Genomic DNA, 26,041 nt, shown 5'->3' on the forward strand with positions numbered 1-26,041 from the left:
ACTGACAAGTTAGGATTTCTCTTCACTTGGCAGTGAGCTACCTGTACAAAATTGGTCAAACTTACCTGAATAAAATGAATTTCAAACTTTTGCTGGAGTGGAAGCTCTGCATCGCTAACTGTCCCCAGAAGGAGAGAGAGATCGGCTTTTGTTACTTCACCTGCATCTGTGTATGTGAGACTGTACTTTACCTAAAAACGAAACGACACTCCAAATACACCTGTTCCCATGACATTTCTGTAACTGTATTAATAACTCAAATAAAATATAGAGAGGAGGCAAGTGCTTTCCCATTTCTCCACTTGAAGCTTTTCTCTCCTGTCCAATCAGGTTAGGGGAGATGTTATTTCGGTGTCACCCCTGCGGACAAACAGGGTCATTTGAGCCTCTCCGTACCCAATTACGTAAGTTCCAAATCAGCTGGCCTGGGCAAAATATAATCAGTCTCTCTCGGCAGTGGAAACATTAAAACAAAACAATGGCAACAAAAACAAACTTTTATGTATTCTTGTAAGTCACTAGGTTTATGGAGGAAAAGCACACGTGATTACTTCAGAGACAAGAGGTGTCCTCTGAGGGGACAGCAGAAAGGCAAGCAGGAGGCCATGTCAAGAAAAGCAATACCACAGTGTGGGCCAGAGCCCCTTTTGGAGGGCATCCAGTTGAACCCCTCGGGACCACACAGTCTGAGTCTGCCACAAACTAATCAAGCTTTCAAAGCCAATGGGGCCCTACCTCTAGAACGACCTTGGTGCAGACTTTAACAGCCCCCGCCTCTTCGACAAGAACCGGCTCCAATACGTGCGTGTCTGCCAGCCGGGTAAGCGTTTTATTTAGAGACTGAATGATGATGGACTGGACAGTGATAGGGACCTGCAAAATAAAGAAGTCCTGGATTACTGAAGACACCACAACAGAGGAGAACGGGTTAAAATAACAAAACACTTAAACGAACCTCCACTGATACACTGCCAAGTAGGGAAAAGTGTGCTACAGAACAACAGGCATGCTATGTAATTCCACATTTGCGAAAATATGGATATTTATATGTAAGTACATATATACGTTCACAGAGAAAATACTTGAGAAGGATATAGCCAAAACTTTACTTGTGGTTACCTCTGAAAACATATGCTCACACACACACGTGTGTACAAATGTTCACAGCAGCATTTATAATAGTCACAAACTGAAAACAACCCGCAAGTATATCAACTGATGACTGGATAAATAAAATGTGGTATATTCATACAAAAGAATATTATTCCTCTATGAAAAGGATAAGGGACTGACACTTGCTACAACATACATGAACCTTAAGCACATGATGCTAAACAATAGAAGCCAGACACAAAAGGTCACATACTGTGTGATTCCTTTTATGTGAAACGTCCAGAATAGCGCAAATCCACAGAAACAGAAAATATATTAGTGGTTGCTGGGACAGAGAGAGGGGGTTGGGGAAGAATGAAGAGTGGCTGCTAATAAGCACAGGGTTTATTTCTGGAGCAGTAATAATGTCCTGGTGATAATGGTGATGGCTGCACTACCTTGTGAATATAACCAAAACCACTAAATTGTACACTTTTAAATGGTGAGTTTTATGGAGGTGAATTATGTCTCAAACACACACACACAAAACTCTCATCACACCATCAAATGCATGTATATGTTATCACCTCCAAAACTCAGCTCCTACGGATAAATGCCCTCACTCTGTACGCACACATGCATATTCTCCAACAGTCCCAGGCACACCCTGTAGTATGTGGGTGTGGTTTGCAGAACCCAAACGGTCTAGGTTGTGTGTTTTTTTAATATATTAAAATATATATATATTGATTTCAGAGAGGAAGGGAGAGGGGGAGAGAGAGAGAAACATTGATTGGCTCCCTCCTGTACGCCCCCTGCTGGGGATCGAGCCTGCAACCTAGGCACATGCCCTTGACTGGAATCGAACCTGGGACCCTTCAGTCCAGAGGCTGATGCTCTACCCACTGAGCCAAATCAGCTAGGGCCAAACGGTCCAGTTTAAACAAACTTTAGAAAGACCAATGGGAAGAGCAGCACTAGTCTATCAGCATCCACAGGAACAGCCACAAGAATGACAATGGCAGGGCTGTTCTGGTTTCCTGCATGTCCCATTCAATCATCTCCCATCCCAAACCAAAGAACCAAAGCATCTACAATAATAAAAGCATAATATGCTAATTAGACCGGACGTCCTTCCAGATGACCTTCCAGATGAAGCCAGGGCTGCAAAGGAAGCCTGGGTTCTGGTTGCCGGAGGGAAGCCAGTGCCAGCAGCCAGGGGAAGGAAGGCCTACTCCTGCATGAATTTCGGGCCTCTAGTACTTAATAAATCTATGGGGCCATAACTTAACCTTTCACTGATGGTTCAACAGATATTGACAATGATTCCAGGCTGTCATCAGGGGCTTCACTTAATGGGGAGACTGGATCCAATTTTAATATTCCTGATTCTCTAACAGACCTTGGAAGTCACTTGGAAAAAAAACCTTAGGCCCTGGCTGGGTAGCTGTTGGTTAGAGCGTCATCCTGATATGCCAAGGTTGTGAGTTCAATCCCTGGTGAGGGCACATACAAGTATCAACCAATGAATGCATAACTAAGTGGAACAACAAATTAATCTCTCCCTCTCTCAAATCAATAAGTAAAAATTTAAAATGAAGAAACCTCTGATATTAGTTGATATGCTTGTCTTTCAGAGCACAAACTCTAACACCACACAAATCTGAGTTGGAAGTCCCAGCCTTCCACTTCCTGTGTGGCCACAGGATGCAGAAAGAATGTGCGGGAAGCCTGTAACTCAAGGCCTGGTACGCAGAAGAGCTAGTCCAGTGTCATGGTCTCTGTGGCCAGACAGCCTGGATTCCTGTCCCGGCTCTGCACTTCCCTGCTGCATAGCTTTGGGCAAGTAATTCATCTGTGAATCACGTGACAGAGGGGCACAATAACAGGACCTACTTCCTAGGGATTGCCGAGATGACCAAAGGACTTCAGACATGTGTAGCACTTGGAAACACTGCTTGGTGTGCACTACGTGCCTTTCAGTAACGTCCCATTATTCCTCATAAAGGATCTTCCCTACTTGATTGAGCCAATGCCCTAGTCATTCATTCACTTAACATATAACACAACACATACTAGGCACCGCCCTAGTACTAAGGACATATCGCAGACAGGGCCACTGCCCCAGACAGTTCAAGCTTTGAATGGTAGGTTCAAAGCACTTTTTAGTGACTTAGAGGTATTGGAGAGCTAGTCCAGTGACTTTCAAACTGGGTTCCTGGGAGCTGTAGGGTTCCTCAGAGGGGCCAAACTGGCAGAGAGATGGAGAGGCCGGGCAGGTGGAGAGCTTCTGGCACCACCCTTATTCCAACCAGGGGCTTTGGGTTCAATCCATCTTACACACTAGGCAGAGTTCTGTTTGAGATTTCATTTGAAGAAGCTCTATAACTAAAACAAGTTTGAAAACCCCCTTCACAGAAGAGGAAATCCAGGCCCATACACAGTAGTGTGAAGTTCATATCACACAACTACTTTCCTTTCAAATATCGATCTCAAACACATTTGTGTCCAGAGACTTAATGACATCAGTGACAGTAGGATTGTTGTCCCAAGTGCTTCCTGTGTGACAGACACTGCACAAAGCATCATGCGCATTGAGGCTTATCGCCCGCTTGACAACTGGGGGTGTGAGGAGCATGTTATACGAGAAAGTCATGGCAGAGCTGACTTTTGAATAAGGCTGACTAACCACACAGGCTTTGGAATACTATGGCAAGGCCATCGCCTGCATTCACAGGCAGGCATAGAGCACAGACCCAAGAATAAGAGGTAGATCCATGTTCCTCCTCTCTGACATACCTACAGAGACATTGGCCTCCTCACCAGAGCCTGACAGGGCCCCTGGGCTGGGGGGATGGGCTTGGAACAGAACCTGTCTGCAACTAAATGCTGAAGCTACACTGGGATGCTCACCTCCTCACTGGGGAAAATGTCTCTATCTTCCTCACTGGACAGACAGCATCCTGGGGGCTAGCCTGCTCTCCTGACAAGAGACCAAGAAGGTATCAAGGGATGCTAGAAAGCACAGAGGCCGGTCACACCAACATATGACTACAAAAGGGTCATCCATGAAGTTTTCCTATTTCATTTATGCTTGCTTTTTTTTTCTTTGTTAATCTTCACCCGAGGATATTTTTCCATTGATTTTTAGAGAGAGTGGAAGAGAGAGGGAAAGACAGAGAGAAACATCAATGTGAGAGAAACACATCGATTGGTTGCCTCCTGCACACATCCCGACCAGAGGCCAGGCTGGGGAGGAGCCTGCAACCAAAGTACATGCCCTTGAATGGAATTGAACCCGGGACCCTTCGGTCCACAGGCCAATGCTCTATCCACTGAGCCAAAATGGCTAGGGCTCTGCTTGCTTTTTGACACGTGTTTTTGTTCTTGGCAGTAAGGTACTTTTCTAATCATAAGTATAATCATTTCCAAAGGCTCAGAAATAAGACAGTGTATAATAAACTTTCCATTGAGAAATACTCTTACCTTTGTTTTTGAATTAGGTACCTAGACAGAAAGAAACAACAAATTTTGTTAAATACAACAAAAAGAATCATTTTTATTGCTTTTTTTTCAGACTGGGGGTCAAAGGGCATATTCATCTTATTTAAGACTTCACAAAGAGGAAAACAGAATATCCTTAATCAAGACCTGCCAGCTACATCTTTTTGTATCTATATCATAATCAAAGAGGTAACCTTACATTTCCCTTTGATATTCACCTCCTCCAAAATGGAAGCTTAATAGACCAATCCAACAGAGCCAGTCTCAGGAAGCCTCTCTGCTTCAGGGCCATCACTCGGTATTTTCCACGTGGTCACCAGTGACACAGCCCCGTGAGGAAGACATGGCTCCCACCTGCCAGTCACTCTCACTGCACTGTGCTCGCTGGAAGGTCAGCATCCTTCACAGCCTCCTAAATGGTCTCCTGCCTCTAGCCCAAGCCCCCTCAAGGCCACGCCCCGGCCTCCTCTACACAGCCAGAGCACTCTTCCTGAAGGTCTCAACCTCCCTTCTATAATCACAGGACACCACCCTTTTAGGCCACTGGAGCTTTGGGGAGGGAGATGAGTAGACAATTTTGGGGAGGCCTGTGCTGGAAGAGACCTGTGCCAGAGGGAATACTTCCAGAAAACTGAGAAGGCAAAATGGCTGGAAGAATTCGCAGGCCTAGATGGCTGACATGAGAAGGGAGGGGAGAAAAAAGGTTGAACTTGACTCTGAAAACTGAAGCCCAGATGCCATGGACCACTCTTCCACCACCTCAAAAAAGAAAATCAGGAGATCCGGGATTGCACAATAATCCATGGTTTTTAAACATTAAAAAACACTTTCTCCCCTGCAACCCTCCACATCATCCACCAAATGGGCCAGTGGCGTCTCTCATTTATTCAGATCAGGCTCGGGTCCCTGCTCTCAGGAGGAAGGGGCCTCTCACCACTGTGGCCTTTTTCCCTTCCCCAGCAATCCTGTTTCCTGCCCTTCCCTGGTTGCTTATTTCATCTGCCAATAAGAAAGTGGATTTTCTACCCTTTTCTGGCCTGTTTCTCAGAGAGATCTCTACTTGGTGCTAATATGATTATTTCTGTCACAGACATTAAGATGCTTTCATCATTGGTAAAGTTTTTGGTTATTAATTTTTTTTAATTCAGGAGACAGACATTATTGGCTACCATCAAAATGAGTGAAAGAAAAAATTAATAAAAGCAAAATATGAGCTAGCTAGATAAAAACAGTAGTTATTTTAAGTGATTTTTCCCCAGTATCAGTACACCAAAGACCTGGAGACATTTTAAAATTTGAGTGTCAATCATGTACTTAAATTATTCTATACTTGTCGTATTTTAAAAGGGTACCAAGAACAGAAAACAAACCTAACGAATCAGCTTCACTTCAAAATAATTCTTACCCTCAAAATTTTAGGACTGCTGTAATGAGCCATGCTCAGAGCTTCCATTTCTTCGCACTGTTCCAAGTTTATCCTTCTGGTGCACTTCACAGCTTGATTCATCAGAAATGCTGGAAATCATAACGTTCCCAAGAGGAAAAAATTAAAATGAAAATTTCAACTGTTCAATGGTAGCTATAAAATTGTAATAGAAGTAAAATTACAAAATAAATTGATACAGATATACAACATGTTTAAAATAGGGCTTAAATTTTTTAAAAAATATATTTTATTGATTTTTTACAGAGAGGAAGGGAGAGGGAGAGAGAGTCAGAAACATCGATGAGAGAGAAATATCCATCAGCTGCCTACTGGGGATGTGCCCACAACCAAGGTACATGCCCTTGACCAGAATCGAACCTAGGACCCTTGAGTCTGCAGGCCAACGCTCTATCCACTGAGCCAAACCGGTTCCGGCAGGACTTAAAATTTATTTTTCAAATAGGTAACACATTCACGTGATTCCAAATTAAAGATCACAAAAAGGGATTGAGAGCTCTCCCTTGGGGCCCTGGTTCCCCAGTCCCAGAGGGACACTCAGCATGAAGTTTCTTGTGTATCTTTCTGGAAATATTCTATGCAAATAAAAGTGTGTGTAAATTTATTTTTAGTATTTCTTTCTCCTTTTAGAAACAAATGCACAATATATACCCTGCCCTTTGTTTTTTTCACTGAACAATCTTGGAGTTCAGCCTGTCTCATCCTCCTCCCTTTTTTTTTTTTTTTTTTTTTAGGAATAATTAGTATCCTACTATAGATATGCCATAATTTATCCAGCCAGTTCTCCATGATGGATGCTTAAGTTGTCTCAAGCTCTGCTGTCACAAACAATGCTACAATCTATTATTTTGCATGTGAGCCAGAGTTTCTGTAGGACCAACTCCTAGAAGCAGAACAGCAGGGTCAAAGGGCATATTCATTTGCAATTTTCATACATATTGCTAAACTGCTCTTCACAGAGGTGGTACCAATAAGTAGTCCCACCAGCTTTGTAGATGAGTGCCTACTTCCCCACAAGCCCTACGTTCTTAAGCTTTGCAAATCCATTAGATGGAAATGCTCTCAGTTCGGTTTTAATTCACACTGGTCCTGTAGTGAACAAGGTTAAGGATCTTTTCAAAAGGATACATTTTCCTTCATGTATCAAACGATGTTTCATTAAGCCACAAGCTATCACCCATTCTTGGCTGGCTCCTTCCTAGTGAGGCTGGCATAAGGATGGGAGAGCCAGGCTTGCTGCCTCCCACTGCTCCACAGTTCTGGGAAGCTCCTGAAAGGAGCAGCAGGGCCCATGGGAGTCAGCTGCGTGAGTTGCATTCCTGCCCCTGCTCCACCACCTAGGTGAGCCTGAGCAAGAAACTGAATATTTCTCAGTTTCCTCATCAAATGACAATAACTCTACCTCAGAGGCACTGAACATTATACCCAGCACACAGTGGGTGCTTAATGAATATCAGCTACTGACAAACTTTAGCTCTGGTGAAGAGAGAACTTTCCCACAAATGGAGGTGTTAAACAACTCAGCAGGCTGGTTCAGGTTGGGAGTCCCCATCCTACAAGTACTCAAGCAGTGACTGCATGTGGTGAGAAACGACAATCTTTGAGGCCTCTTTCAACTCTAAAACTCTCTGCTTCTAGTCATGAAGCCTGTTTAATTATGATTATTATAAATTTAAACTAAGCAAAATCTGTTTTAAGGACAAAGAAAACTGCCCGCTCTCTTACCTGCAGGGTTATTATCAGTGCACAGAGATGATGTAAGGGGAGAAGGAAATCTCAAAAATGAATCTGAAGTCTGCAGAAGAACCCCATACTGCAAAGAGAAACACCAACAGTTATTAAGTCATTCATTCAACACTTATTGGACACCTACTATGTGCCAGGCAGCATTTCAGACATTAGGAACACAGTGATGAGCAAAAAACAGATATGGTCCTTGCCCAAACGGAGCTTACATATAGCTGCCCATCATTTCTTTTAAGGGTGCATGTTTCTTTGTATCCATGTTACTATACATTGCAGGCCTTTTCATTAAGGAATTCCTCCGAAAGGATATGTTAAGGAGTTCCTCTGGAAGGGTATATAAGAAGCTGATATAGGTGTCTGCCTCTACAGACAGGAACTTGGTGGCCAGGGACAGGGGTGAGAGAGATAATTATTTTTCAACTAGAGGCCCAGTGCACAAAATTTGTGCACCGGGGGGAGGGGGTGCAGGGAGAGGCTGCCACCGCCCCTGCACTCACCGGCCTGAGCCCGGCTTCTGGCTGAGTGGCACTCCCGCTGTGGGAGCACACTGACCACCGGGGGCAGCTCCTGCATTGAGTATCTGCCCCCTGGTGGTCAGTGTGCGTCATAGCGACTGGTCGTTCTGCCATTCGGTCAATTTGCATATTAGCCTTTTATTATATAGGATAGCAATACTTATTTAAATCACACTGAAAGGTTTACTAAGGAACATATATAAAATAGCACATATCATCCCCAAGTCTGTACAGCTAAATATAACTTTGAGAACATTAGGCATCCCAGCAATCCCTCTGTTCCAGCAGCATGCCTCCAGCACTTTGCTACATTTCTTGAGGTGGAAAAAACCAAATTCTGCAGAGATAAATACAAGCTTACCACACAATAAATGACTTTAAACCCTATATTAGAGCCCTGGCCAGTATGGCTCAGTTGATTAGAGTGTTACCCTGTGTACCAAAAGGTCTTGGGCTCGATTCCTAGTCAGGGCACATGTCTAGGTTACAGGTCCGATCTCCAGTGCAACTGAAAGATGTTTCTCTATCACATTGATGTTTCTCTGTCTCTGTCTCTGTCTCTGTCTCTGTCTCTGAAATCAATGGACATGTCCTCAGATGAGGATTAAAACTAAATAAATAAAATGAAAAATAATTCCTATGTTAGAATTCAACTACTCAATTTTAATTTTCATGATCTTTGATTTATAGGCACAAACATTAACTTTTTGTGTGTATTATATGAATTATATGTCTCAGGTAGCTGATTTTACTGGGAACATACTGAAAAAAATAACTTACAAGGACAGGATATTTGCAACAGGATGAACAGACTTAGGTTCTTGGCTCACCTCATATTTAGTAGTATTTGGAACATCTGGTTCATTTGTTAAAGAAACATCTGATTCTGTATTCAATGAAAAACCATCTAATGTTTTCATCAATTTATCAAAATTGTTTTCATCGGGCACTTCTGGATCAATAAAGAATAATGCAGGTTTATCTGTTTTTAGAAAAAGTATTTTAAATCAGTATAAAATACATATATATTATATACAGCGCATATAAAATTTTGAAACAGTTTTAATAGCAATAAGACATGTGAAAAAAATAAAGTATCATTCTCCATATCTACTTCCCCCAGGATTTCTTGAATCTGATTAAATAAACAGGATCTTCAGACTTGGCCTGTTTCACTAACAGTGTAGAAGCAATGGTTTCTAAAGCCACAGATAAATAGCACAACAGAAGCCAGTAATAATCAATAACTTTCTCCATCCCAGATGACTATGGGAATGAAAGACCCTCTTTCTACCCTCACACAGCCACCTCTGAAGTCCGGGAGAATACCCGGGAGAAGGGAATAGGCTGGTAGGTTCACTGGGCCACTCTTATGTCAAAGAATGTGACAGTGATGGACCAGTCACTACTCCAGGTTAAAAATCACAGAGCATTCCCCTACGTTTTCAATTATTAGGGAACAGAGCCAAAATATGAAGACATTCTGAAAAGAAGACAAAGCTTAACTGGGTCCAACCATCAATGTGTCTATGATCTTTGATAGCGCTAACATTTTACATTTTACCTGTGCTTTGGATCTAGTCACCTATTTGAGCCAAGTGCTCAGATAAAAATAAAGATCCTGTTTTCATGCAAATATTCTAAGTAAAAATAAAAGAGAAAAACGGAAATTGAAACCATAGCTAAACCTGATTCTCAATCATTAAACCAGGAGGAAATAAAGCAAAAAACCCTCATGTGCCTAAATAAATCTAGATTCCTATGCATGTCTACATATCATAATCACCTTTAAAATGAAGAATGAGATTTCAAGAATGAGATATGCAAGCAGTTCCTTTACTTGTAAAGAAAATGTGCATGCCCACAGGTCTCTAAAGTTACTTGTAGTTGCCTGGGAAACACCCTAGCCAAACCATAGAATGATAGCTTTAAATCTAACTAAACTGGACATTTTCCCATAAAAGATCTTTTAAAAGAAAAAAAAGTCAGAGTTTTACAAAGTATATCAAATACTCACAATTTGTAATATGAATGCAGAAAATAGATGGATTGATCTGGTCTACAACTTTAAATATTCTCTGGGGTGGGTTTGCTGTTAAATTCAACGAATAGATGGCTGCTTTTTGGCTACAAAACTGACTATCACCCCTGAAAATTAAAAAAATAATAAAATTTTAAAAAGTTTTAAGGCATGTGCACACAATCTTAGCAAGATTCTTTAAAACTGTCAGATGCTTGTACTGTGTACTATGTTAACAACTACATGGAAGACATTTATGAAAGTGTGATGTTAGAATTGAATCCATTTTTATTTAGTTTATTCAGTGTTAAAATGTTTGGCATTTGAAACATTTTCCTCTAACAGGAAAAATATTAAGACAAGTAGAATAACCTTCAAGGAAATCTTGTCAAGTATGAAATGTAGATCAGGGCATAATTTTTATGTAAATGAACCCTGCAAACTCTGACAGAATCAATTATATAAAATTCTGCAGAACTTTTGTAAGTAATCAGAAGGGACCTAAAATTCCTTTTCTTCAGAATAAAGCCATCTTCAAAGTACTGTGAAAATTAGAAAATGTGAATTCATCTGAAAGTTTTGGAGCTTAGAAATTATACAGTCATGCCAAAACCGGTTTGGCTCAGTGGATAGAGCGTCGGCCTGCGGACTGAAGGGTCCCGGGTTCGATTCCGGTCAAGGGCATGTACCTTGGTTGCGGGCACATCCCCAGTGGGAGGTGTGCAGGAGGCAGCTGATCGATGTCTCTCTCTCATCAATGTTTCTAGCTCTCTATCCCTCTCCCTTCCTCTCTGTAAAATATCAATAAAATATATTTTTTAAAAAATAATTTAAAAAAATAAAAAAAAAAGAAATTATACAGTCAGGTCTTCAACCAATCCCAGACTTGAAACACCCTAATCAATTTGACACAGACACAGATATGGCGATAGAGATATAACAGAAATGGGATCATATTCTACATACTGCTTTCAGGCCTTTTCTCACTTAATATACAGTATATTACCCAATATTTATGTCAGCAAATACATTTTTGCATTGTTATACTAAACTAGAGGCCCGGTGCAGGGGGGGTGGGAGAGGGTCCTTCAGCTTGGCCTGCACCCTCTCGCAATCCAGGACCCCTTGGGGGATGTCCGACTGCCAGTTTAGGCCCAATCCTGGCCTAAATCGGCAGTTGGACATCCCTCTCACAATCCGGTACCAATGGCTCCTAACCGCTCGCCTGGCTGCCTGATCACCCCTAACCACTCGCCTGCCTGCCTGATCACCCCTAACCTCTCGCCTGCCTGCCTGATCACCCCTAACCGCCTCTGCCTCAGCCCCCGCTGGCGCAGCTTCGTCTGGAAGGATGTCCAGAATGACCTCCAGAAGGTCGTTCAGCTGTCTGGTCTAATTAGCATATTACACTTTTATTATTATAGATGATTTCATTGTACACCAACTTATTAAGATACCCTAATTTCTTTTTAACCAATCCTCTATTGTTGGTTTAGGTTGTTTCTAATTTTCCCCGGTTCTTTATGATGCTATAATGACATCCTTGTACATACATATTTATGAATGTCTCCAATTATTTCCTTAGGCTATATCCCCTGAAGAATTGCTGGGACAAAAGGTAGGTACATAATTTAAGGTTGCTGAGACATATTGCCAGATTGTCCTCCAGAAAGGCAAGATGCATCCTCACCAACACTGTAGCAAAGAGTGCAGTTTCCCTGGACTCTTGCCAAGATTGGATATTATCCAACTTATAAATATCCTTTGCCAATTTCATGGGCAAAAACCCGTTATCTGGTTATTTTAATTTGAATTTTATCATTTACTAGCAGGTTAAACATATTTCCATATGGTTACTGCTCACTGGTATTTCCTCCATTAAGTTACTTGCTCATACCTATTGGCCATTTGTGTATCAGAATGTTTATCTTTTCATTGATTTGTGAGAGCCCATATTTTAAAGAATCTCCTTTAAGTGTCATGCGTTATACATACTTTTCCCCAGTTAATTACCTTTCAATTTTATGGTCTTTTTGTCATTATAGAAGTCTTAATTGGTTTTTACAAACATAATTCCTTTTTAAAAATTGAGGTATAATTGACTAATTTTTTTAAATAATGAAATTGTCAATCTTTTATAGTTTGTGGGTTTATGCTTAAAAGACATTCCGTAGCCTAAGATTAACAAATGTTCACCTAGCCCAGCCGGTGTGGCTCAGTGGTTGGTTTAGTGTTGACCTATAAACCAGGTCACAGTTCAATTCCCTATCAGGGCACATGCCTGGGTTGCAGGCTTGATCCCCAGTAGGGGGTGTGCAGGAGGCAGCCAATCAATGATTCTCTATCATTGTTGTTTCTATCTCTTTCCCTCTCCCTTCCTCTCTGAAATAAAACACACACACACACAACAAATGTTCACCTATATTTTTCATTCATTTTTTTATTTTTTTGTTGTGGTTAATCATCATCTGAGGATATTTTTTTCATTGATTTTTTTTTTTTTTAGAGAGAGTAGAAAGAAGGGGGAGATGTGAGTCACATCGATTGGTTGCCACTTGCACCCTAACCACCAGGACCAGGAATAGAGCCTACAACCATGGTATGTGCCCTTGTCCAGAATTGAACCTGGGACCGTTCAGTCTTCGGGCTGATGCTCTATTCACTGAACCAGCTAGGGCCATTCTTTAATTTTTTAGTGTATTTCATTCTTCAATCTATTGGTAAGAAGAGTTTGCTATTCTTTTTTTTTTTTTTTTTTTTGCTATTCTTATTCAATAACGTCTTGGCTGTTCTCATCTGTTTATTCTTCCAGATGAGTTTTAGAATCATTTTATTTTTTTTAAATATATCTTATTGATTTTTTACAGAGAGGAAGGGAGAGGGATAGAGTCAGAAACATCGATGAGAGAGAAATATCCATCAGCTGCCTCCTGCACACCTCCCACTGGAGATGTGCCCGCAACCAAGGTACATGCCCTTGACCGGAATCGAACCCGGGACCCTTCAATCCGCAGGCCGACGCTCCATCCACTGAGCCAAACCGGTCAGGGCTAGAATCATTTTAATATAGTATCCCTTTCCCATCTAACTAGAATTAAATTTATAAATTAAGTTCTTATAAATTACATAATTACTCCATCTCTGAATATGTTGGTCCCATCCTGAATAAATTAACTTCTTTAAGTGCTGCTCTTTTTCAAAAAGCTTTGAAATCTGAATTAGGAGAAACAGATCACTCAGAAGAGATTCTTTTTTTACCTTGTGATAGACTAGGAATGTCATTTTCCATTATTTTCCTATACAATGTGAACTGTGAGGATTCCTGGGAGATTTGCATATCAGAAAGGTAAAAAACAAAGCTTTCCTGACCATCCATTTAATTTATTGTTACAATTACTATGTCCAAAACAAAAGCTGTAAAATTAAACTGCACCTTTTGCCCTAGGCTATACATAACAGGAATTCACTAATGCAAAAATGATGCATTATCTGTTTACAAATCGGCCGAAACCGGTTTGGCTCAGTGGATAGAGCGTTGGCCTGCGGACTGAAGGGTCCCGGGTTCGATTCCGGTCAAGGGCATGTACCTTGGTTGCGGGCACATCCCCATTGGGAGGTGTGCAGGAGGCAGCTGATCGATGTTTCTCTCTCATCGATGTTTCTAGCTCTCTATCCCTCTCCCTTCCTCTCTGTAAAAAATCAATAAAATATATTTTTTTTAAAAAAATCGAAGTGAAATGTAATTCAATCTCTGAACACAGATTTCATTATACTCTTAAGAAAGTACTCTGGCCAAAACTGGTTTGGCTCAGTGGATAGAGCGTCAGCCTGTGGACTGAAAGGTCCCGGGTTCGATTCCGGTCAAGGGCACGTAACTTGGTTGCGGGCACATCCCCAGTAGGAGGTGTGCAAGAGGCAGCTGATCGATGTTTCTCTCTCATCGATGTTTCTAACTCTCTATCCCTCCTCCTTCCTCTCTGTAAAAAATCAATAAAATATATTTTTTTAAAAAAAGAAAGTACTCTGCTCTTTTGACTGCTCTATCCTCTGGCTGGATGTAATCATGGATAGATACTCTTCTACATACTGGTTGGACAGCATGGCTTCTGAAGGATGTAAAATTCAGGAAATCAGGCTTGAGTTTTTCAGCCAAGGGGAGTTTTCATAGTCTTCTCAAAATTTTATAATCTTAGTCTAATTTTATCAAAACTTCATGTGTCACAAACTTACATGACAACTGGAACTGAGCAATCAGAAAAGACACTAAAATCCACAGAGCTGCAATCAGGATCACAACAGCAGTTGACGTCACACTGTGCTGGAGACAGGTCACAGACACACAAAGCAGCAACTACAGAAAGGAGAGAATGGATGCAGGGCATCACAATCAGCAGGTAGTGACTGCCCCCTGCCACTGCAATGCACCAAAAAAACCTTTTTCATACAAATATCCATTTGATCTTTGCTACTGCACTTTGGGAGAAATGAAGATTAGTCAGTTTGAGCACTCCTCAATCTGGGGTTTCTCCAAAGTGGCTAGTCATCTGGCTCACTCGGAAAGCTGTTTGTGCTCTATCTACCTACAAAGACCCCGATTTGGTAAGCTGACTGTGAAACCCAGACATCTGTGTTGTTCAAAAATTTTCCAGTGATGCTGATATTTAGACAGGTTTAAGAACCAGCATGCTAAATCACCTGCCTGACCCTAAGAACCATCAGATTACTATTGCAGATGCCCAACCTCCTCTGATTCAGAGGAAGGAACCACTTAAGGCCACCAGGAATCAGGGTTCTGTGCATCCTCTGCATTTAATTTTCACAACTGCCTAGAAACTGACGATTTAATTTCTTCTTTGACTGCAAAGTTCCAAGGACTTCATTCATTATTACCTTTAGCATTAATGTTGTCCAGGACCACTGCAAGTACTTTCAAAGATTTGATATTGTCCCACTTACGCTCTCTGAGCCTCGGTTTTCTCATCTGTATGACAAGGATACTTACTATCTACCTCTCAAAGTTATTGAGAGGATCCCTATGAAACACTTGGGAATGCTTGCACAATAAAGTGTTCTATAAACATTAACCAACATTATTATTACATCCTCACCCGGGCTACCCCCTCCAGGATGAATCACTGTGGATCCCCTGGACCGGACACTTGGTACCCACCGTCCGTGACCGGGGTGGGCCTGGGACCGGAGGAGGGTCCGGGGTTCCTGGGAGTACCCGGGGGCCTAGCAGACAAGACAGGTCGAGGAGTCGTCGGGGCTGGTTCCGTAGAGTTGAGGTCCTCCGTTGTCACTACCAGGGTGGTCCCGGCTTGGGCGTTCACGGAGGCCCAGCAGTCCAGGAGCATCAGCAGGAGTCGGGGGAGGCCCCGCGGCCCCATCGTCCGGTCGAACCCCGCGCCGGCGGCGGCAGGGACCGTGTTGCCTGGCAACCACGGCGGCAAGGCGCGGGGCATTACGGGAAGTATCCCGCGAGGCTACGCGAGACTGCGGAAGGTGAGGGCGGGGCCTCGGATGGGCGGGCGAGACTTGGGCTGGGTGGGCGGGACTTCGGCTGGGCGGGCGGGACCTCGGCTGGGCGGGCCGGACCTCGGCTGGGCGGGGCGAGCCGGCGGGGACGAGCGGTAGCGTGAGACTAATGTTGATGAGGTGGGTTGTGTATTGGATCTGTGATTCCCAAGCCGATCGCGGCACTGGTTTAAAAAATTCGGATTTTCAGGTTCCATCTCAGCAAATTCTGACTCAGTAAGTTTAGGGCAGAGGCCAGCAATCAATATTTTCAACAAATGTCCTGACGCAACGGGTGAAGGGGCAAATTTCGGAACCGCTCTCCGAACGCTACTAAATAAGGACTTTGGAAGGAGCACGGAGATGACATCACCATCCTTGAATTTTCTCTATCCCACACTCTGTCAACATTTGCTTTGCCTTTTTTGTTTTAGATGTGTCGCCTGAGGTCGCCAGATAACTTCTGTTCACCGTGTTGTGATAGGGGGAGAAAGGAACACCTAACTTTTTTACAGACAAAAAAAAAATCATTGGCAAAAATTAAGTAGAGTGATTTATAAGTCTTAAAAAGTAAAAACGAAGTAAATATACTGTAACTGTACAAAATGGCATGGAGACCATAAGACTTAGGGAAGCCCCTCCATTCTAAACTGGCTTATGTACAGAGCTTCTCCTTCCAGGGATGTTGGCCATACCTTTCACACTTAATCTGTTTGTTTGTTTGTTTGTTTGTTTGTTTGTTTGTTTTGGAGGGGGTACCCAGCTCTGAACCCAGGACCTCTTGCATACTTAATCTCACAATTCAGAAGTAAATGTCAAAATACTGAAAACTATGGTATTTATTCAAGAAACACATTAAGTCAGAAGAATGCCCATAGTATATACTGAGTTTTTTTTAATTAATATTGCAAAGAGAAATAATCAAAATGACATCTTTAGCAACTTCCTGTGGCATTCCAAAGTGTATAAAAATATAATTGGATCAAATGTGTAAACAGGTATTTCTTTTTATTTTTCTACAAAGGATTACTTTAACATCTGACTGGGTTTCTGGACCACTTTTATTTTTTTATTTTTAATACATTTTTATTGATTTCAGAGAGGAAGGGAGAGGGAGAGAAAGATAGAAACATCAATGATGAGAGAGAATCATTGATAGGCTGCCTCCTGCAGGCCCCAGGCACATGCCCTTGACTGGAATCGAATCCAGGACCCTTCAGTACACAGGCCAACGCTCTATACACTAAGCCAAACCAGCTAGGGCTGGACCACTTTTAATAACTTGTGTAATGCTGCCCTTAAATAAAAATATATTTCCCAAACCTTCATCTCATGACTTCTAAGTCCAACACTTACTGTTGTTTCAAATCTCTACTTTCAGGTAATTCCTTTTCCATTCCTTAATATCTGTGAATCACTTGTGTCCTATTGTCATTTGAAATTTTAGGCTATTGGATTCAATTTTCCTAAAGTGTCCTTTGGCTCTAACATTTTTGTCTTTGTGCTTTATGGTTTAGGAAATAATCTTACCTTTTGTCCAATCTCAAACATTTGGTATAGAGCCCAAAGTAGTAATTTTATGACTACTTAGAAAATCAAAATGAGAGTTTCATCAACTCAAATCCATTTTGAACATTGGGAACAATGAAACTGCATTTCACAGGTGACCCGTATCTGCCAGGCTTATTTCAACCCCGATGATCCTTTCTCCCTTTCCTCAGGCCTTGATAGGTTCCCCCATTGGGATGGAAGGACACAAGAAAGGGCTAAGATTTCCATATTTTGTCCAAAACTGCAGCATTTGGTTTGTGCCTAATGTTTGTGATTTAAAATGTCCATCTGTTTCTCCAGGATTATTGGCATTCTCGATTTCTTATAGTCTGTGCCAACATTGGAAGGAGTCAAGACAATTCAGCTTTTTGCAATTCTGTACTTGCTACATATGATGAGCCTGAAAATCCAACAATGGAAGTAGTTAAGAAAAATAGCTAAGGCCCTAACCGGTTTGGCTCAGTGGATAGAGCGTCGGCCTGTGGACTGAAAGGTCCCAGGTTCGATTCTGGTCAAGGGCATGTACCTTGGTTGCAGGCACATCCCCAGTAGGAGCTGTGCAGGAGGCAACTGATCGATGTTTCTCTCTCATCGATGTTTCTAACTCTCTATCCCTCTCCCTTCCTCTCTGTAAAAAATCAAAACATATTAAAAAAAAAAAAAAGAAAAATAGCTAAGGCTGATTTACAAAGTAGTGTTAATCACTCTGTCTTGGTCTTTCCTGTGGTTTGGGGTGAATGGGTTTTTATTGTTTTGTTATTGTTGCTAAAGTCATGACTGGGAAGTATCCAGTTTTTCCTATATGATTAAGTGTATCCATCCATCTTTATTCTTCTGAGCCAAATATTTTAAAAATAGGGAGGCAGAATCATCAAGCTTTACAAAGGGATTGCTTAGCTGCAGGGAGTTCAAGGCTGTGTGAGGACAAAGGATTGATTCTACTGTTTGGACTGAAGTGAGCAGTCCAAAATTGATTTCTAAAACAACACTCAGAAGAAGGTAACCCTTAGCTTCTCTTCTCCTCCTATTCCCCATGTACCTTGTCAATTACCAGGTGCTTCAAATGTTTTCTGAAACATTATGAAGATAGAAAGGCTATTTTTTTTGTTTTGTTTTTTAAATATATTTTATTGATTTCGGAGAGGAAGGGAGAGGGAGAGAGATAGAAACATCAATGATGAGAGAGAATCATTGATCGGCTGCCTCCTGCACACCCCACACTGAGGATCGAACCTGCAACCTGGGCATGTGCCCTGACTGGGAATTGAACCATAGTCTTCTGGTTCAACCACTGATCCACGGAGGCCAGGCTAGAAGCGCTTTATGAACAGACTTCACATTCTTGAAAGGCCTCAAATTTACAAGTTTGACCTTTTCTGAAAATGAAGTAATAAATATGATAGCAGACATACACACAAGAATAAAATAAGAATTCCATGTTTACCAGACAATTTTAAACTTGCATCCTATTATTAGACAATACTGCAGTTTGAATAAACTAGTTGGCTTTTTAAGAATCATGGGTGGCCCTAACCGGTTTGGCTCAGTGGATGGATAGAGCGTCAGCCTGCAGACTGAAGGGTCACAGGTTCGATTCTGGTCAAGGGCATGTACCTTGGTTGCGGGCACATCCTCAGTAGGGGGTGTGCAGGAGGCAGCTGATTGATGTTTCTCTCTCATTGATGTTTCTAACTCTATCCTTATCCCTTCCTCTGTAAAAAAATCAATAAAAATATATTTTTTAAAAAAAGAATCATGGTTGTACAAACATCTTTTCAAGATCGTGCTTTGAATTCTTTTGCATATCTACCAGAAGTGGGATTGCTGGATCATATATAATTCTATTTTTAAATTTTTTAGGAACATCCATACTGTTTTCCATGATGGCTGCACCCTTTTACATTCCCACCAGCAGTATACAAAAGTTCCAGCTTCTCCACACCCTCTCCAACGTATTATTTTCTGTCCTATTGATAGTAGCATCCTGATGGGTGTGAGATAGATCTCATAGTGGTTTTGATTTGTATCTCCCTGGTGATTAGTGATGTGGAGCATCTTTTCCTCTGCTTATTGGCCACTTGTATATCTTCTTTAGTAAATTCTCTATTAAAACCCTTTGCCCATTTTTAAATTGTGTTCTTGTTGAGTTGTAGGAGTTCCTTATATATTCTGAATATTAACTCCTTACCAGGTATATGATTTGCAATTATTTTTTCCCATTCCATAGGTTGCCTTTTCACTCAGTTGATTATTTCTTTTTTATATATATATTTTATTGATTTTTTACAGAGAGGAAGGGAGAGGGATAGAGAGCTAGAAACATCGATGAGAAAGAAACATCGATCAGCTGCCTCCTGCAACACCCCCCACTGGGGATGTGCCTGCAACCAAGGTACATGCCCTTGACCGGAATCGAACCCGGGACCTTTCAGTCCGCAGACTGACGCTCTATCCACTGAGCCAAACCGGTTTTGGCTGATTATTTCTTTTGACATACAGGAATTTTAAACGTCTGCTGTAGTTCCATGTGTCTGTTTTTTCTTTTGGTGTCATATTCACTATATCATTGCCAAATCCATTGTCCTGAAGCTTTTCCCCATACTTTCCTCTAGGAATTTAATAGTTTTAGGTCTTTAATCCTTTTGAATTAATTTTTGTATATAGCTCAACGTAAGGGTGTAATTTCATTCTTTTGCATGTGGATACCCAGTTTTCCCAGCACCATGTATTGAAGAGACTTCCCTTTCCCTATTGTGTGGTCTTGGCACCCTTGTGAAAAATCATTTGCATGGTTCAGTGGTTGATTGTCTACCTATGAACCAGAAGGTCACAGTTTCATTCCTGGTCGGGACACATGCACATGCTTGGGTTGCAGGCTACAGGCTCCATCCCCAGTAGGGAGTGTGCAGGAGGCAGCTTATCCATGATTCTCTCTTATCATTGACTAGAGGCTTGGTGCATGAATTCGTACACGGGTGGGGTTCCTCGGGGTGGCCTGTGGAGGTCTGGCCCCAGTTCGAACCCCCAGCCTTGAAGCCCCACAGCTCCACCTGGCACCCCGCCTTGGTCTGGTGCCGCCCCCTCACCTGCTCCACCATCCCGCTACGGTCCTGCTCTCCTTGGGGCCTATCGGGGCTGCCAGCACTGCCGTGTTCTGCACTGCCCCCTGGTGGTCAGTGCACGTCATAGCGAGTGGTTGGTCTCCTGGTCAAACTCTCAGCCAAACAACTGCCCAAGGGGACAATTTGCATATTAGGCTTTTATTATATAGGATGTTTCTATCTCTCTTTCCTTCACCCTTCCTCTCTGACATCAATAAAAATATATTTTAAGAAGTCTTTTAGCCAGATATGCAAGGTTTATTTCAATTTACTTCTTTTTATTGCTGACAAGTATTCCATGATGGGTATACCACAATTGCTTCATTCATTTACCTCTTGAAGGAATTTCCAGTTTTTGGCAATTACAGATAAAGCCACTATAAACATTCACTTATACAGATTGTGTGAATATACATTTTCATTTCTCTTGGGTATATACCTAGGATTGAGATTTCTGAGGTGTACAGTGGGTCTATGTTTAATTTGACAAGAAACTGCCCAACTTTTTTCCAAAGTGACTGTACATTTTGCACTTCCACAAACAATTTATAAGATTTCCAGTTGTTCCCCTAGCTTATAAAAACTTGGTATGGTCAGTTTTGTTTTCATTTTTAGCTGTTCTAGTAAATGTGTGGAGGTATCTCGTTGTTTTATTGGTTGACTTTTCGGAAATTCAGTCATCTCGTAATGGCACATTTACATTGCATTTTAATCTTGGGATGCCAAAAGCATTTGCTAAATATTAAATGAAGAAATGAATCTTTCATTTTTCTGTAGACAAAGAGCCTCAAAATATGGAAGTGAGCTGGCCTCCTTATACCACTAAGGGGCACTGCTCTCCCCTCCCCCTTCCAGTTCTGTTTCTGTGCTGTAAACATGTTTTCATCATTGTCCTCAGGACCCGCAGGTAGTTCCGCTTTCACTCACCCCTTACTGGCATCCTGTTAGTGAATTCTTCTTGTGGCCTGAACCTGCTTCACTCTGCCGTGTCATGGGCGCAGGCATTTCTGCCACAGCTTGCTTCAAAGCATGTACCTTTTGTTAAACCCAAATTGGTTGGAAAGAATGTGGAGACCAAAAGAAAAGCAATACAAAATGGGGGTAAGAGAATGTCAAAAGCATCAACCTCACATTGTTGAAGCATGTTTTCCATACCCAAAAAGGAACCCATGATCTGACAAGAATGCATGTAGTTATGAAGACAATGCAAAAATTGAAATGTCCTGAAAACATTGTGTGCATGGCATGGTGCTGGGCAATTACTAAGCACGCCAAAGGCTTAAACATATTATTCAGGAAAGGATGTAGAGTTCCTTAATTGGAAAGGACAAAATGGTGTTGATTAGTTCTGCCTAAAGGTAAAGGAGAACAATTGATTCTCAGGTCATCTTGCCTTGAAGTTGACTGTATTTTCCCCAGGGCTTGAGTTCTGAATCTTGCAGTTTCACTTTTACCCCTGCAGGTGGCAGCCTTCATCACCAAAACTTCACAGAGTTGCTTCTGAGGAGAAAATATTTATTTTTTTCCATCGGCTCTATCGTTCACTCTACAAATATTTACTGAGCATCTCCTATGTGCCAGTAACCAGGGAAACAGCAGTGGTCAAGCACACACTGTCATTGCCTTCCAAGAATTTAACCGTTTGCGACAGATCTGGAACTTAATTCAAAGGTGAGAGAACCTCCCTACACACCCGCAAAGACCTTTCATATGTATGTTCTAGTATGAGGCACAAGCCCTAACTGGAGACCTTACTCAAAAATAGAATGCCTTCTTGAGAAAAAATGACTCTATAAAGTTCATTACTGAATATCAATAATTTTTTCAGGCTTACTTGCACTTAAAAGGAGGTTTCCAGCACTGCCAGCATAGTGTGGCTCAGTGGTTGAACTTTGACCTATGAATCAGGAGGTCATGCTCAGGTTGTGGGCTCCATCCTCGGAGTGGGGCATGCAGAAGGCAGCCAATCAATGATTCTCTCTCATCATTGATGTTTCTATCTCTCTCTCCCTTCATCCCTGAAATCAATAAAAATATTTTTTTAAAAAATAAATAAGGAAGTGTTTTTTTAAAAGGACGTTTTCATAAGCTCCACACTCAGAGAAAAGAGTTGGGAAGGATAAGGCTATTGAAATCATCACCAATGTAGAAAGGGGGTGTTGGAGTGGGTGGACAGGAGGATTGAGTAATTATAGACCAGAGTTAACTCTCAAAATGTCCCCCAAATTTATAAGCCAAATATCTCCTTTTGAAAAATTACCCAAAATTTGGATATGAGACCAAGAGAAGACAGTACAATTCTTTCCATGTCATCTAGGACATTGTTGAACAAGTTCACGCAAGGATTAATTTTCTAGCAGGGGTTGGCAAACTTTTTCTGTAAAGGTCCGGATAGTAAATATTTTAGGTTTTAAGGCTGGCTTTATGCTCTCTGTCAGTTATTCAATTCTGTTGTCTTAGTACTCTGTCCATGTAGACAATATGTAAACAAAGTTTTAATTAAAAAAAAAACTTTATTAAAAATGTCAACAGCAGGGCCAGATTTGGCCCATAGGCCAAAAACTACACCTTTGTTTGCCTACTTACTTATTGTTGACTATTGGCTCAGGTTTCTGACTGGTAGTTTCAAATTATTTCTCTCCAGTACAAAAAAGAACCCAGAAGCTTATAGTTTTTATTACCCTTTGGAGATTAGCTAATTTTATGTATAAGTTTCCTACTTCTTCAAAAGGATCTCTGAATCAGCTTTACCATCTTACTGTTTTTCTCTTCAACAAGTTGAACAATTTTTTTTTTTTTGGAGCCGCCCGAGCCACAGCCAGCACTGGTGCTGGGGCGGCCTGAACAAATTTTTTTTTTAAATACCTTTTATTGATTTTTTTACAGAGAGGAAGGGAGAGAGATAGAGAGTTAGAAACATCGACGAGAGAGAAACATCGATCAGCTGCCTCCTACACACTCCCCACTGGGGATGTGCCCGCAACCGAGGTACATGCCCTTGACCGGAATCAAACCTGGGACCCTTGAGTCCTCAGGCCGACGCTCTAGTCACTGAGCCAAACCGGTTAGGGCCTGAACAAATTTTTGACATGTGTGAACCTGGGACCCTTCAGTCCACAGGCCGACACTCTATCCACTGAGCCAAACTGGCTAGGGCTAGAAGCATGTTTTTAAAACAGTCTCATTCCTCCCTGATTTCCTTAGTAAACCCATTTCCCAGAGACAAAGTTTTCCAGGCATAGCTTCATTAACTCCTTCTTCCCTTTTGGGTTTTCATTAGCCTTCTCTACTTCAACACACACGCACACACGCACACACACACACACACACACGTATCTCCTTTATAATAAAGGCGCTGTTCTTTTTATTTATTTTCATTAGTAAAATATACCCCCGTTTTATGGGTAAAGCCAGAGTCTGGGCTTCCCAAATCCTAAACCATGATCAAGGCTTATGCAGTTAACAAATCTGAGCCAACGGGATCTCAGCAGTGAAGTGAGCTTTACCTGCATGTAGAAGCCAAAAGGAATAAAGATCATCCCCTCCACGCTCCTGCTCATGGCTCCGAAGGAGGCCCAGAACAACACACAAAAGAACGGATTTAGGGCTGCTAACTTTGGGGCATCCACCCACACTGTGTTCACATTTTAAGAAGACTACAACCTCTCAAACAAGAGCGCTGTCAAATATGAATGATTTAGTTGACTTTGCTGTATAAAGTCCAGCCTAAAGCTTTGCTGAAAGATGTTCTACAAGAAGCAAAAACCTTCTGCCTAAATGTTTGTAAACTCAAGTTCTGCCCTCTTTCAAGTAAGCCTTCCCTGGAACGGAAACCTGCAGCCCCCCTCCCCCATGACCTAATCCCTGCTCCTGCCACCTGCTGAGGTCAAAGCTGTGCTCACAGGGGTTAGGCCAAGGCCTGCTCCCAGAGGCCCTTGTACTCAGACCTCTGCCAGTTAAAATCCTGCTGAATAACTGTAGCTGTTACAAACTGCCCAGGTTAAGAACCTACTTGACCCACAATTACCTCAGCCTAGAGCCCTGACTGCATCAGAAACTTGATCTCCATGTGTTATGTTAGCCCCCAAATGTCAGTCTTCATGCCTGCCTTTCAAAGTTTTCTGAAGAGCAAATTAACATGTTGAGGGGTTATGGAGAGAATAATTAATCACACCCTTCTCAGCCTTTCCAAATTCGAAGTCCACTGAGAAGTAGATGTATGGATCAGGCAGCTGGAGCTTTAAAGTCTCAGCTTTATTGATAAGGCTGATTAGAGAACAGGGCTTCATCATGCACAGTCACCCTCTGGGTCACATTGATTCACTCAGTCACAGGGTGGGGGACTGCAAGCCTCCTCCACAGGGACAGACTCTCCATAGCAGAGGAGGAAGCGAGTATCCAAATGTCAGGCCACAGCAAGAAATAAAGAGAAAGGGACTAGGCAACAGGCTGAGCATCTTTTCCCAAATCCACCAATCAGACAAATTACTCCTCGTCTCATGAAAGGAAGAGGTCAGAAGTTTTCCTTCAGCAGTGTTTCTACTGAGGGGTCGAAGTTCCCTCTTCTCCATGTAAAGAAGTGGAGGATAAGTTCCCTTCTAACAGCTGCCTTAGATTTGAGTACTTATTCTTGATTCAATAATTGTAGCCCTGACCGCTTTGGCTCAGTGGATAGAGCATTGGCCTGTGGACTGAAGGGTCCCAGGTTTGATTCCGGTCAAGGGCATGTACTTTGGTTGCGGGCTTATCCCCAGTGGGGGGTGTGCAGGAGGCAGCTGATTGATGTTTCTCTCTCATCAATGTTTCTAACTCTCTCTCCCTCTCCCTTCCTCTCTGTAAAAAATCAATAAAATATATTTTTTAAAAAAATAATAATTGTAGCCCTGGCACCTGGGTCACATGATGTGTTTGTCAGGATTCACTGTATTGTAAGCCAAACTCAAAGCAACTCAAGCAAAATAGGGAATTAACAGGAGTTTAGGGACTGATCCTCGTCAGATAAGGCTGGATGCAGGGTTTTGATCAATGTCACCAAGCCACTGTGTCTTACCATCTCTAAGCTCTGTGTCTCTCTGTTTTGCCTTTATTCTCAGGCTGACTCTTTCCAAGTAGTGGCAAAGATGCCCATAAGCTGCTGGAAGCTTGCATCCTACCAGTTTACAAACCTTAGTGAGAATTGCTCCTTAATATTTTCAGCAAAATCCCATAATGGAGTTGCATTGGCCCAGCTTGGGTCTTGTGCCTTCTCTCTGGACAAATAACTGTAAATAAGAGAATGCCATGCTCTGATTAGTCAGGCATGGGTCATGTGACCACCTCTGGTCCAGTTCCACCCAAACTGCATGAACCGACGCTCTATCCACTGAGCCAACCCAGTCAGGGCTTATTAGGAATTTATTTAGCATCTATTATTTAATAGGCACTGTTCTGGACACTTGAGATAGAGTAGTGGATAAAATAGACAAAATACTTTGCTCTTGCCGAAACCGGTTTGGCTCAGTGGAAAGAGCGTCGGCCTGCGGACTGAAGGGTCCCGGGTTCGATTCTGGTC

The 26,041-nt window shown here is 42.0% G+C and overlaps 1 protein-coding gene across 4 annotated transcripts in view; it reads right to left on the bottom strand.

The window, feature by feature from the left end:
* Window positions 1–15,711, bottom strand: part of TCTN1 (tectonic family member 1) — a gene marked incomplete at its 5' end in the record, with an annotated part of 23,758 nt that extends 8,047 nt beyond the window's left edge. For all 4 annotated transcript variants that reach the window (XR_013959572.1, XR_013959573.1, XM_080650602.1 and 1 more), the window contains 9 exons: window positions 66–191; window positions 736–873; window positions 4,579–4,599; window positions 6,002–6,111; window positions 7,766–7,853; window positions 9,132–9,283; window positions 10,319–10,449; window positions 14,552–14,672; window positions 15,492–15,711. Coding sequence is in view for 2 of the 4 variants with exons in the window: in XM_080650602.1 (XP_080506728.1) it covers window positions 66–191; window positions 736–873; window positions 4,579–4,599; window positions 6,002–6,111; window positions 7,766–7,853; window positions 9,132–9,283; window positions 10,319–10,449; window positions 14,552–14,672; window positions 15,492–15,711 (1,107 nt within the window). The remainder of the gene's footprint in view (window positions 1–65; window positions 192–735; window positions 874–4,578; window positions 4,600–6,001; window positions 6,112–7,765; window positions 7,854–9,131; window positions 9,284–10,318; window positions 10,450–14,551; window positions 14,673–15,491) is intronic.
* Between the last annotated feature and the right edge of the window lie 10,330 nt (window positions 15,712–26,041).

This window comes from Plecotus auritus, assembly GCF_963455305.1.
Source record: "Plecotus auritus genome assembly, chromosome: 13".
In the NCBI taxonomy this organism is placed as follows: Eukaryota; Metazoa; Chordata; class Mammalia; order Chiroptera; family Vespertilionidae; genus Plecotus; species Plecotus auritus.